A 15,393-nucleotide genomic window follows, 5' to 3' on the forward strand; every position below is an offset into this window, starting at 1 on the left:
GTAGTATATGTTGTCCAAATTACATGCTTCTACCAATAAATGCACAATAATTCTTATAATATTTGCACGAATCTGCCACAAATAGGTACGTGTGAAGATACGTTATGTATTTATTATTTAAGGGGCCTCAGCAATGTTTTAAACTTATAAACAATTTTTTGGCGTATAAACAAATAGCTTTGTTTAATAATAAAAAAAATTATTTTTAGCAATGCAAATAATTAAAACCAGTATAATTTGACTTAAACTTTCAAATGCTGTCAGCAGAATTGTTATTTTATTTTTTAATCAAAATTTATTTGCGTTCAAAAATTTCAATTTTTCGATTTCTTGAAAGTTCCATTGCGTTTATTTCAAAAACTATGCATCCTACGAAAAAACTTGTAAGAACATTTTTTCTTAGAATTACCCAAGAAATACAAAAAAATGTTTTATTTTGCGAAAAATCAATGTTATGTAATTCCTCAAGTTCTTTGTTTATAACAATCTTATTGACATCCGGATCAACTGTTACCCAAAAAAATCGTGTTCTACGGGTCAAAAAATACATAAAAATCTTGGGTAAGTCCATCTAAATAAAGGAGCGCGTAGCACCCCCTCCTGGCCAGAGCACTAATTTGTTTATAAGCCAAAAAATTGTTTATAACTTTAAAACATTGCTGAGGCTACTTAAATAATCCGATTTCAATTCTGTAAGGTGAATTAGATAGGTGGAGTATTTCTTTATATGCAAAAAAATTGACAAATCTTTGTATGTTCTAGTTTTTGTTGTGGCAAGATTTAAAAAAATTTTAATTTTTTTAAAAAAGTTTAGATTGCAAAATTATTATTCAAAATCTAGTAAGTCCATTTTAATGAAATTTGGTGTACGGTTTTAGCACATTACAAAAATTTTCTAAGCGAATTAGGAAGATTCCAAGTGTAAGCTAAGTGATGGAAAATCATTGAATAAAACAGGCTTGTTTTGCCCCCTTATTTTATATTTATTTCTATTTTGCAGCAAGGGTGATAAATTAAGACATTTTTAACCAATCGCATCTGATAGAAAATTTAATTATCTTTGTTTTATTCCTATACGACTTTGTTCCAAAATGAATCGTTTTAAAGTTAAAAACAAAAAATTAGAAAAAAATCGATGTTATTCGAAATTTTTATATATTTGAATTTTTTTATTAATGTTCTGGGCATATTTGGGAAGGAGCATAAATCAATTATTATTAACGAAGTTATCACCTAACTTCATCCGCAAAAATCTGAATGCCATCTCTCACATCCACCTAAAAACAGATCCTTACTGGTCTATTCTACGCATTTAACGATATTGCAATTTATCACATTTACCATTCTAATCCGGGATTTATTAATAATTACCGGTCGATGTGATTAGTTCTGGCATATTTATTACTTTTACCTAGCTATTTGGTTTGTATTAATAGTAACCGGTAATTATTAATAATTTCCAATTAATCATACTTACCGTAACATATATACATAAACGAACCAGAGAAGTGACGAGACATTCAGATCAGTAGATTAGTCACGATGAAGCAATAATCCCTTAGTTATTGTTTACATATAGACCGTTGTTTAATTGTTTAAACGAACATTGTGAAGTTCAAATATAATTATATAACGAGAATGGTATTTTATTATACATCCAGCACTGCCGATGCCGCACTGCAGGATGCTAGATGGTGGCTTGGAGGGTGGATTTTAAAGGTGGATGGTGGAGGGTCGCTGCATCCTGGACGCAGTGAAAGAGTGAAATGAAGTCAGAAGTCAGTATCCAACTGACTGCTGAGGAGTCGTTTGTTTCATTTGTTACGTTACATTTGGTTTGTTCTTTTAGCATATCGTCGTATTAGAGGTAAAACCCACTCACTAAACTTTTCAGAAAGTGGAGAGAAATCGACTTGAAGGCAAAAATTGTTTTTTAAATTCACCTGACTTGAATATTGCATTTTTTTAATGCAACTGCAAAGAATAAATAAAACAGATATTTTAAGCCATGTTTCGTCACATAGTGGGTCTGCTGGGTCCCAAATTGCCCTTATTTTATACACAGCACTTATTACGCTTTCACCATAGCGAGGCTACCCGGATGGATTATCAAACACGACTGATATGGGTGGATAGACGCCTGGCGGACCACCGGGTGGGTAGATGGTAGTGGGAGGCCACTGCGGCTACCGTCGTTGGATTATTCGTGATATAAGTAGCTGGATGGTCGCCAGGCGGGTATCTACCATCCACCATCCTAGCAAACTTCCTGCACTGCGGCATCGGCCTTCCTGCACTGCGGGCGCAATAACTCGGCCACCAGAAGTATTACCACATTAACCTTATTTTTCCCCTTGCTACATATACAGCTGACACATGGACCCTCAAAAAAAATCGATAGAAGTAAGGTCGAAACATTCGAAATATGGGTGAGAAAAATTCTAGGCAGTTCCCGAACAGAACACAGAACTAACCCGTTAATGCTGGAAGAACTTCATATAGAAGATAGATTGTTAACAAAATTATACTGAGCATACCTAAATTACTTCGGCCATAAATCCAGAAGAACGGGGACCATGCAACTATTGATAGGATGGTACGGAATGAAATGGTACGGAAAATCGATTACATCATTATTCAGAGCTTCTGTCAAAAAAGCCGCTATAACGAATATGGTAGTCAACATGATATCCAACGGTCGATAACGGACATGGAACTAGAAGAAAATAATTATAAATATGTATCTGCTACTTACCTACAATATGTAAAACTTCTTCTTTCTGGGTATCGGAATCTTCTAACGTAACATCTATTTTAAATAATTCTCCTCCATAGTTTTCTCCAGGATTGACTAAGTTGGTTGTTTGAGTTTCTTTTATTTTTTTACCCTCACCAATGTGTAGTTCTAGAAGTGTTTCTATATTTTTCACACTCATCTTTACACAATTGATGTGAGGTTTAAAATTAAATTACACATAAGTGAGGTTTAAAATTAAATGATTGATTTTAGCTCTAAGTGTCTTATATCTTATCATCGGGATATATTGTATTTCTAAATTGATGGTTTTATAATACTTGATAATTTTGTAAGTCGATTACGATTTTGCAAATATTCATCAGATCTGAAAATTAGATACTCATAAACTTTTGAAGGTGTTAATATGGGTGGGCTATTATTTGTGCATTAAGTAGTTTCGTCAAATTATCAACTGTACAAAAAAATAATTGCATCTATTATATTGTATATTGTTCTGAAACTATTTATTTGTGGCATTTATGTAATTTACTATTCTAATTGGGAAATAAGGCATAATTTAACTCGAAAAATGATTTAATTGACGTTTCAACTTCACTTCGAACGTCGTCATCAAAATACAAAATATTAATAAATTAAACCCAAATGTTGCTGTTTAGTCACAAAATGTCTCTAATAATTTAATTTAATCAGACTCACTCATATTGGCAATTCAGACATATATTATACACACATGTCCAAAAGTTTGAAATACGTACAAATAATATATCTACGCCTATGGCGGTTTCAAAACTGTTGTTGATATTCATTTTAGAGCGTTTTTACATGAAAATGATAAAAATTTTGAATCGTTTTTGTATAATTTTGCCCATTTTGGTCACATTCAACTGATTAGCGAATTTTCACATTATTTCAGTCTGTGTTTAAATTTCAATTGAGCTGTTTAAAAATGCCTAGAAACGTGATATCTCACTTTGACAGATATAAAGTAATTGCTTTGTTACAACACACTCAAAAAAATTTAGTTCGTAATATTGATTAACAGTGATTATTGAATAGTATTTAGTTGTAACAACAATTTAATTTTTTGTTTCAACGAACTATTAGACATTAACGAATGTATTTGGTTATTGTCACCATAATTGAATAATAATTGTGAAAATAACAAGAGTACATTAATCAATAACACTCAATTTATTCAGCCAATAACTTAGTTTAGTATATTTAATAAATAATGTTAATTCTGGCAGCCACTCACTTTCTTGATTTCGCAGATGACAAGCAATTACCTTGATTTATCGTGACAACGCACAAATTTCATTAAAACAATGTACAAATGTTGGTAATATAGAGTAATATATGATTATTGTATAGATGTAAACTGATTGTTGTGACAACGAATGCATTAATAAATTTGCTACTGCGTTTAATAACCACAATCAATGCGTTCATGGTGACAATAAACGTAGTTGTTGAGACAATAAATGTTTTGCTTGACCATTTGAAATGTAACGGCTTTTCCTTATCGTGATACCCCTAGCTTCTCTGTGTTACCATTGTTTAAAAAAAGAAGAGAAGAAGAAGAAGAAAAAAAGAATTCTTTTTAGACAATGCTGTTACCTCTGCCGAATTGCCGAATAATAATTTTATTTCGTTTCGAAGTGTAGTCCGTAGTAGAAGGAAGTTTTTGTGTGTCTGTTATCGTGAAATTTCGGTCGAATTCTTTTTAATTTTTTTTCGAATCCTGAGAAAACTAATTAGTATTTTTGAAAATTTAAACGCAGAATAAAATATTACAGTATTATGGAGAGTCTGAAGTCCCTGAGAACTTCTATAATGATTATTTTAATAAGTCACAGGGGTGAAAAATAGAAAATCAGTATGATTTTTAATTTCAAATATACCATTAAAAAAAACCTTTTGTTTATTCTAAGGGACTTTCAGCCCTCGGTAATAATGTAAACTTTTATTCTGCGTCTAAATTTTTCAAAAATGCTTATTAGTTTTCTCAGGATTCCAAAAAAAAATAAATGCGTTTAAAAAGAATTCGATCGAAATTTTGCACCTGCTCTCTCATAAAGGATTAAAGTGTTATGCATTTTTGGAATCACTATTTCAAACGCTTTTAAGTGAGCTGTCACATGATGTACTTTCCCATTTAAAAAAACTAAAATTGTGGCTGTCACCTGAAGAGCGATCGCGTAAAGTTCGAAACATTGATGTTATAATAGCTTTGATCGCGCAGTACGTCCTGGGTATACCCAGAGGGAGAACGCCTGCGCATTACAAAATTGGGCGTTCGCGGAGTCCAAATCTTTCCCTCTGAACACCCTCCGGATTTTTAATTCGGTGTTCGTGCAGTACAGAAAAAAGATCCTGAACGTGTCCGGAATACCCTCTCGACGTTCGAGGATTTTGTTTCGGATTTTAAGTTCGCACAGGCGCACAAAATACTTGGGAAGAATTTCTTGACATTCTGTTCTTACTCCTTCCAATTCTTAACCTAACATATTGTTTTGTTAAACAGCTTTTAGATGTAGATTCTGGTTTTTAAAGTTTTGGAAGTGTTGTATCATTTAAATATTCTTCAAACAAATTTTAATATTTTTTATATTAAAGCTTTTTTAGTTGTTTTTGTCAATGTTTTCCATTTCGTATGTTTATAAATAAGTAGGTACCTTTTCTAGTATTATTTTCATTCGATATTCGCTAATTATATATTACGGTAGTATCTATGTATTACAATAAATTGTACTCTGTTTTTACTTAATTTCTTCTATCTAAATGAGCTTATAAGTATCTACATATTCTTGTGGTTTATTTTTCAGTTTAATTTATAAGTTAAATTAGTCTCTTATTGAATATAATGAAACATAAACAATACATCAAACTTATTCTGAAACTATTTCTTGTGTCTTGTTATATTTCATTATTTTTGTGGTGTAATAAACCACAACACAATGCCACAACCCATTAAATTCAATACATAGATATCAAAATTGGAAATGATTGTTTTATTAAATTATTCCTTCCTTCAGATAATGTTCAACCCCCATGAAGTTAAAGGTAATTTTTATATCTAAATATCAACAATCTTTTACTCTCTACAAGAATGTAGCTGGATTTCAGAGTGGAAATAACCACATTATATTGTGGAAATAATAAAGAAAGACTCTACTCAAATTTCTACCTTCTAAGAAAGGCATTGAATTATTGAATAGAAAGTTAATCGTTTGCCTGTTGCCTTTATTCTCTTTTCTCTTTCTCTTTGTTGACATACAAATTTGTTGCATTTGCATTTTTTTGACATTTATTTCGAAATAAGAAAGAGACAACAAAAGGCTTCCTTCTCTAACCTTAATGTATGCAACCCGTCATTACATTGCGAATCCGAAAATTGTTCGCGGAGCGAAAAATCCTGAGCATGTCCAGGATAAGTTTACGTTGACGCCTGCGCATTGGAAACTAATCCCGAACTTACTCTGGGTATGCTCGATTTGTACTGCGCGAACGCTACTAATATACGTTGTATATTTTAAAAATCGACCTGTCCGAGCGTTTTGCTTATATGCTAAAAATAAATAAAGGGTAAATAAATAAGAGGGTGCTCTTTTTCCAGAGCACTGTCTAAGTGAAATGATATGAGAAATCACACAGTGTATAGTCCATTAGGTTTAGGACAAAAAAATGGGATTTGCAAAATTATTATTAATCAATTATTATCATACATTGAGCGAATGCATTTAGTAATTATCAATATAAAATACATTTATAGTAGAGATGAATAAAATTGCTTGTAAGAATAACCGTATACAGGGTGTTCAGAAACTCTACCGACAAACGAAGACAGGAGATCCCTAAGATAATTTTAAGATAATTTAACCCAATTCACCTAGTCCGAAAATGCTTCCTAAGGGAGCTAGAGCTCTTTGAAGATGGCGTCATGTAATTAGTTTTTCTTAAATACCTCCAGAACGCTTCTATTTAGAAAAACGAGAATTGGTATACATATTTACTTTCCAGAAATGAATCGATTCCATCCATTGCGAATTTCTTGTACAACTCATAGGCGTCCGTTTTGGGTAGGGCAACGGTTATTTTATCGCCTAACTTTTTTGTCTTTAATTTTTAAGCATTTTTGACTCTGAATTATTTAATTGTGAGTTATTCTAGTACTAAAAGTTACTCTTAGTTTAAGTCGATAGGATACACCGTTTGCTAGAAAAATCGATTTGAAAATTTTTCGTTCCTTGAATTAAAAAAAAGATACAAAAAAAAACTATTTAGAAATATCAAAACTGGTACATTTATTTATATTCCAGAGATTATTCGATTTCATTAATGGCGAATTTCTAGTACCGGTCATAGGCGTCCGTTTTGGGTAGGTCAACAGTTATTTTATAGCATACCTTTATTATCTTTAATTTTTAAGTATTTTTGACATTAGTTTATTCAATTATGAGATATTCGAGTACTAAAAGTTACTCTTACTTTAAGTTGGTAAAATACATCGGTTTTTTTTTAATTTTTTTTAACTTTTTTTTTTTTTCAAATTCCCGAAACTAAAAACTTTCAAATCGATTTTTCTAGAAAACGGTGTATCGTATCGACTTAAAGTAAGACTAACTTTTAGTACTAGAATACCTCACAATTTAATAATCCAGTATCAAAAATGCTTAAAAGTTAAAGACAAAAAGTTATGCGATAAAATATCCGTTGCCCTACCCAAAACGTACGCCTATGACCGGTACTAGCAATTCGCAATGGATGGAATCGATTCATTCCAGGAAAGTAAATATGTATACCAATTTTCGTTTTTCTAAATAGAAGCGTTCTGGAGGTATTTAAGAAAAACTTATTACATGGCGCCATCTTCAAAGAGTTCTAGCTCCCTTAGGAAGCATTTTCGGACTAGGTGAATTGGGTTAAATTGTCATAAAATTATCTGAGAAATCTCCTGTCTTCGTTTGTCGGTAGAGTTTCTGGACACCCTGTATATTGTGGGAATGAACGGAATTAATTCTAAGAATAAACGGAAATAACTGTAGAAATAAACGAAATACGTTAGGAGAAATAAAACTGTTATTGACACAACGAATAGTCTTCGTCGGTCAATTAACGACGTTGTTGTTTCAATGAATAGTGTTCGCTGGTTAAGTCAACAGTGTTCGTAATATTAATAAATTGATGTTCATCCATTCAATAAACGTAATACATTGGATCAACTAACGAACATAATGAATTGATGAACATCGCTTTGTTGTTCCAATAAATCCAAGAATTTCACAAATTTTAAGTATGGCTTTTGTTGTCTGAATTAACATTTTTATTATTATTACGTACCTTTTTCGTTGAGTGAATATGTGCTATGATTCTGTGTAGTCTCTCTGTTACGTACTTATTGAGTTCATTAGCGATTTTTCCTAATATTTCCTGAGTTTTTGTTCTATAGAGTTCTTTAGAATTCTTTAAACTTTAAACGTAAACTTCATTATAGAAAAATGAAACAACTATCACTTACTTTGAAAAAACACTCGATATCGTAGCCTATTGGGCTATTTTGCGAACGGAAGGATTGACTATCTGTGAATAGACCTAATCCCGGATATCATATCAAAGGACAACACCATCTGTAAATACCTACGCAAATATTTTTATTAAACAAATTGATCCCATTAAAATAAATCGACCATTTGTACAGGGGGATACAATCAAATCTCTCTAAAACGAAATAACTACATAAAGTTATCTTTAAAAATCCAAAAGCATAAATTTTCCTTTAGTTGGCTGCATACCATTAATCGCAAAAAATTAGTAAAATCTTTTGTAAAAGGTATATTTTATTTAAAAAAAAACCTTACAGCTATATGACAGTACGTTGTCGAACTAAAAAGTTTATTATCAGTGCTTGAGTTTTTGGCATGCTTGAGCCACCAAAATATATTTGTGAAAACCCTTTATAGTGGAGTCAATGAAGGTTTTCACCTCCGATTTCGTTGAACCTCCATCGATTTTCATGAAAATTGGTAAGTATGTAGAGGATACCTCAAGAATCAAAGGTGACATGGTGCCAACTTGCGCTTTTACCCTGGGGGGGATGCCACCCCTTCTCGGGGGGTGGAAATTATTTTATTAAAAATAATACCACTAATCGATAGAGGGACATTATAAGTAAAATTTGTTATATAAATTTATTCCAATAAATCAATAGTTTTTGAGTTATTCAAGATCAAAAGTTTTGATTTTTCCTGAAAAAAATTCATGTTTTAAAGCAGTTTTTCATAAATAACTCAAAAACCATAAGTTTCTTTAAAAAAGTTGCTATTACCAAAATCGAAGATAATATAAAAGTAAATAAGCTCCTTATTCGAAAAATCTTTTATTACATATACAAAGTGAGTTACATGCAATTGAATGTGTATTTTTTTCCGTGAGTGCTCAAATCTTAGTATTTAAGCTTAAATAACAGGAAAACGATGCACTTTGTTAAATATAGATAATAAACATTTTAATAAAGTACTTAAAGGTAACTATCAAAAAGCTATACAGTAGGAAAAATGAAAGAATACCCATGAACGAACATATAAAACACGTTGTATTTTTCTGTCACCGCGTCACACAAAAAATTGGCCAGCGCAAGTACATGTAATAATTATTATTACATGCACTTGCGCTGGGCAATTTTCTTTGTGACACGGTGACAGGAAAATACAGCGGTTTTATATGTTCGTTCATGGGTATTCTTTCATTTTTCCGACTGTATAAGAAGTCGATAGCATCAAAATTAAGCAAGTTATGATGGAAATAAGAGGACCCTTTCAGATTTTTTAGGGAAGAATGAAAAATGAAACATACGTCATTTCCACAAAAATAAAAATTTATAGTAGCCCACTTAAAACGTTATTTATTTTAATATGAGTAATAACTTCAACAATTTTGACCGGTTTAGAATGCATATTTTTGAAAAAAAATACGATTAAAAAAATTAGAATTTTTCAAATTTTCGTGAATTTCATTTTCTTTTGATAATAACTCCAAAAATACTCGATATACTGAAAAAATGGTAGAGAACAAAATTTTAGTCTTAACTTTATTTAAGTATTTTCTTTTTTTAATATTTTTTTACGACAAAAAATAACCGAGATAGAAACATTTAAAACCTAAATTTTACTGCGAGAACCATGTAAACGGGGCCCTTTCACCCTGTATTTTAAAAAAATAAAGGATTTAGAAAATTATGTTTAATACAGTGTTATTGACCTTTCACTTAGCTCTGTAATGGTTTTTAGATAAATCTCGTAATTCAAAAATTAACTGAGTTATTTTAAAAAAACCAATAACATTTTATTTGAAAAATTTTTATAGCGGAGATTTTGTATGTATACAGGTTGTGGGAAGTCCAATTAAGTAGTCGTTTGTTGTAGGAGATACGAAAAAAGTTTATTTAGGTGAGATTGGGGCATAGATAATATCAGAATTTAAATACATTTCCAAATATACAGGGCCACCCATATTGACAGGGTGAAACAAAATTATCTTTTATTTAATGGAACACCCTGTATATTTTTACATTTTTGGATTCTCCTCTATGTTTTATTTCTTAAAATATCAGGTTTTGTGATATTATACGAAATAGTTTAAAAGATAATTACGTTTTTTTTTCAAATTTCATAGCAATATTCACCCCCTGTATAATTGTAGTGATTTGACATCAGAAAATCAATTTATGTTCAAGTGATTTTTAATACAGTCTATTATTGTTAAAAATTAATAATCTAGAAAAACGTTTAATTTTAGCTAATACAGGGTTGGTCGATCTGAATGAGTGTTTTCTCAAAGTTTGAAAGTATGAGTTTTCTCAAACGGAGCAGCCTGTAATGCCTGTAATGAGCATTATAATGAAATGCTATTGTATGGCACTTTATTATTTCCCACCCTGCCAGTGAGAACTGAATTTATTTTTGAAATCCCTAACTTTATGTCTTTAATTATTTTAAATATTGTAAACGATTAAAAAACAATCAAATTAAATTGAAATGAATAACCAGTGTATGTCTTCCACATTTACTTCATATTTAACGTAGCCTGTACCATAACATTGCACAGATTATTATCCCTGTATAGCAACGATATACCATGAATGTGAATTCATACTTGAGAAATGTCCTATATCCAGTCGCACAAAAAAAAGGGATTCTTCAAACATAATATATATGCAGACAAAATCAGCCAAAGTGATTTGCGATATCTAATTAAAGGTCGTACCAAGTTGGTTTTGTTGAATATCGCATGAAAGCACGACGATACTTTAGTGATAAGCGTATTTTTCGTAGTAGCTATAGTATGTCGTTTTATATTATGTATTACATTAGTTTTAGTATGTTCCGTTTATCTAAAAAAATGTAAAACAAACAAAAATTCTGTTTTTCTTGTAGTTGTTTTTTCGTATAGATATTGTTTTATATTGTAGTAATTTGAATTTAGTTTTAGTATGTTCCGTTTGTTTGTAGAATTATATTTAATTAGATTTGCTTTAATTACTAAAATAAATAAATTTTCAATTATATTTTATGTATTAGTGGAAAAGGAAACCTAGCATTAGCGGCCACATTTCTATAACGGCCAATCGTTTTCTATTTTTAGTGGCCGTTATTGGCAGGTTTTACTGTACCAATAATATTTTATTAAACTATGAAATATTATTTAAATAAAAAATTTATAAACTTGATAAAAGAAAGTTTGCTTAGAATTTATGGGGTTATTTTTGAGAAGGGGTACCATTTATGAGAAGGGGTAACATCCACCGCCAGGATAAAAGCGCAAGTTGGTATCACATAATTTTTGTTTCTTGAGGTATCCTCTAACTACTTACCAATTTTCATGAAAATTGATGGAGGTTCAAAGAAATCAGGGATGAAAACCTTCAGTGACTGCCTTTTTGGAAATATAAAAGAATAATTTTTTTCGTGATTGTCGATTTGCTAATTTTCTGATTTTTGTTGCTATAGGGTTTGAAAAATTAATAAAAATTATAAATCATGCACATAAATGTAAAAAAATATTTATTTTACTTAATTAAATGAGATTGCTTGAGCCAGAATGCTGAAATCTGCATTTTTATCAATAAAAAAAGGTGGATTTCACCCCTAAAATGCAGAAAGCGCAACTTGGTGCCAAATCACTTTTGTTTTTTGAGGTATCCTCTAACTAATCAACAATTTTCATGAAAATCGATGAAGATTCAAAGAAATCGTGGGTGAAAACATTCAGTGACTACACTTTCAGAAATATAGAAGAATAAGGTTTTCGTGATTTTCGACTTGTTAATTTTCGGATTTTTGGTTACGATAAGGTTTGAAAAATTAAAAAAAAAATGTAATTCATGCACATAAATATAAAACAAATATTTATTTTTCTTAATTAAAGATTACTTGCGCCATAATGCGGAAATCTGCATTTTTTACAATTTAAAAAGTAGGGGTGTATTGCACCCCTAAAATGCAAAAGCACAAGTTGATGCTATATAACTTTTATTGCTTGAGGTATCCTCTAACTACATACCGATTTTCATGAAAATCGATGAATGTTCAACGAAATAGTAAGTGAAAACTTACAGTGACTGCACTTTCAGAAATCTAAAAAATAATTTTTAAAAAAGGGGTGTATTTCACCCCTAAAATGCAAAAAGCGCAAGTTGGCACTATGTCACCTTTGTTCCTTGGGGTATTCTTTAACCACTCACCAATTTTTATGAAAATCGATGGAGGTTCAACTAAATCTGAGGTAATAACTCATATCCACCTTCATTGACTCCACTATTATACGTGCGAAATGTTATAAGTAGACTTAGGCAAATATTCAAATTGCATATTTTGGATATTATGCATAAAATATGCAAAGATGTAAAATTTTGCATATTTCTATAAAAGTGCGCATAAAGTGCATATAATTTGAAATTTTGTTTGAAACTGTTTATATTCTTGTAACAAACAGCTTGGAAATCCCAATATTTTGTTTTATAATCTCTTGGTATTCAAATTTTTGGTATCGAAAGTAGTAACTTATAAAAGATAGTGGCTTATAGTTTTGTCCTTGAATGTAAGGGTACCAAAATCTGCCAGTTTATATCTCTAGGTAAAAACTTTTATTTTAACTGCCAGTTTTACTTCTTTTTTTGAAGTCAAAAATGAAGCCGTTAACACGTGTCTTTGTAGTTGTGAAAGATTGTACTTTGAAAATGCCGAAAATAAACTGTGATAAAATTTGAAAGTGCTTCTACTGTTATAATACCTTACAAAGGGAGACTTTGTAGTATTTGTTATTTTATTTTAAATGGTTACACGGTGGTACAAAAATACATTTCAAAAATTGAGACTATTTTTAATAAGTGTGAACAAAAGGCAGGTTTGCAAGAAATCGATGTATTTTTTCTTTTTCAAGCATTTTCTAAATTTTTTGAGATGAAAAAATCTTCAAAATGTAAATCATTCAATAGTCTACTAATCCTATTGTTCCAGAAAAAAGTAATAACCACCTATTACTTTTTTCTTGAACAATAGGATTAGTTGGCCTTTATTTTACTAAACACAAAAATATATATACTACACTTAATTACTTAAGTGCTTTTAATTTATGTTCATAGTATTTTTTCTTTAAATATAAAAAGAAAATATTGAGGCCTCCTGTAAATATTTGGGAGTTCTTCTTTCTTGCGCAGTCATTTCTTAACATTTTTAAGATTACTGCACCAATTTTTATTGGATATTTTTAATTTAAATATTGTAATTGTTATGCAAATAAAAGTTAAAATATTTTGACAATTTTAAGATTCCTACATCGATTTTTATTTAATATTTTTAGAAGACTTCGATGCAAAACATCTTACATTACAATTCGTTCAGAGAGGACCACAAACGCCCTTAGGTACGTTTCACCCTTATTAGGGATCGTCGGAGGGGTACATATGGTTCCCTCTGTGAGGTACATATCCCCCCCCCCCAAAACAGCGTTTAATAATTTATTGTTACAACAATTCGAAATAATATCCTTATTTAATTGTTAAAATACTTAAACTTTAATATTTAACTACATGAACTTAGTTTGTAAAATACATAGGTACCTCTTAATTAATATTTTATTACATGCATATTTTTTAGATAAACATGCATATTTTTGCGTAAAATACTGCATATTTATGCGCATATTTCATACCTTTTATTTGCATATTTGCACAAGTCTAGTTATAAGGTAAGGAAAGGTTAGTTAGTGATAAAAATGAAAAATACAAATAATATAAGAATTTGACAACTACACAAGAAATAAATTTTGCTTTATTATGTTACTTATTATTTAAAGTAAATGTTTAGAAGAGTAAATTACACAAAATCTTAGGTAAGTTGGTGACACGGTAAGTTATATTTGTGATAGTGGTTAGAAAATTTAGTGAAATAACCACAATTTAAGGAATTTAAGTTACCTTGGCTAAATTACTAATTCAATGTAGCTTTTTTTATTGATAATTAGTTTATTGAGTGGTTTTATAAAGTTTTATAAAGAAAAAAGCACTTATTCCAATAAATACTATGTAACCATCTCTCACATTCAATAAGAAATGGCTCCATTGTCGACTGTCGCACAAAGCAACGGTCAAAACAGTGTGTTTACTAAAAGCGAGTGCGCGAATTGCGAAATCGTAATATAATATGTTTGTCCTGCTTACACTCGTAACAACTTACTAGCGCTGTATCATGAATGTGCTTTCATAGGGAACTGTGTGGTAATCTGATTAAAAATTATCACCAAATTACTAGTATAACCAATATACCCTACCAACTTACCCTATGTATATCTAGGAATATTTTAAACATAATTTTCAGTTGCCTGATGTTATATTTAGGATTATTTTATTACACATCATTTTCAGTTTAACATAAAAATGTAAACATTCTGTAATTGTATAATATTTAAAGGGTTTTCTCCCATATATTTTGGTGGCATCTCAAAAAACCTGTAAACATCACTGATGAACAACTGGTTAGTTCGGAAACGTTCTCTGATGTAGCCCTTTAAGAGATTTTTAAATAAAATATAGCTTTTATAATAGCACTACCTGTATCATAATAAACTTCATTTTGATACAGATTTTCATTAAGATACAGATTTTTAACCAATAGAATCGCGATATGACATTCGCGATAAAAATGGGACACGCACAGTGACCAATGGCGAGTCAAATACATACGCTTTGACAGTTCTCAATATGTAAACAAACCGTCAAACTGACAAACAACTGAATTTATTTGTGTTACAAAATTAATAAATTTGAATATATATTTTGTTGTGAATGATCATAGAAAAAATAGTGTATACAACTTGCATTTAATTATCATTATGAAGCTCGTACTCTATACGAAACTCGCCGCTTACGGCTCGTTTCCCTCGTAACCCTCGTACTCACTTCATAATGACCATCATTAAATGCTCTGCATACTATACTATTAAAACACTAGACTGGAAAAACTTAATTCTTGTAACAGTTACTAGAATCTGACAATACTTAAATCACTTAATATTTTAAGAATATTCTAATTATATCTAGAATATTTAAATAAAAAAAACTATAAAATAAGGTTTAAGAT

At 30.4% G+C, this 15,393-nt stretch overlaps 1 protein-coding gene across 2 annotated transcripts in view; it reads right to left on the reverse strand.

Moving 5' to 3' along the window:
• Window positions 1–15,393, reverse strand: part of LOC114348105 (uncharacterized) — a 300,717-nt gene that overhangs the window by 16,881 nt on the left and 268,443 nt on the right. For both annotated transcript variants that reach the window (XM_050655336.1, XM_050655335.1), the window contains exon 2: window positions 2,756–3,122. In XM_050655336.1, the coding sequence (XP_050511293.1) occupies window positions 2,756–2,936 (181 nt within the window). In that variant the 5' untranslated portion in view covers window positions 2,937–3,122. The remainder of the gene's footprint in view (window positions 1–2,755; window positions 3,123–15,393) is intronic.

Source organism: Diabrotica virgifera, chromosome 7, assembly GCF_917563875.1.
Source record: "Diabrotica virgifera virgifera chromosome 7, PGI_DIABVI_V3a".
In the NCBI taxonomy this organism is placed as follows: Eukaryota; Metazoa; Arthropoda; class Insecta; order Coleoptera; family Chrysomelidae; genus Diabrotica; species Diabrotica virgifera.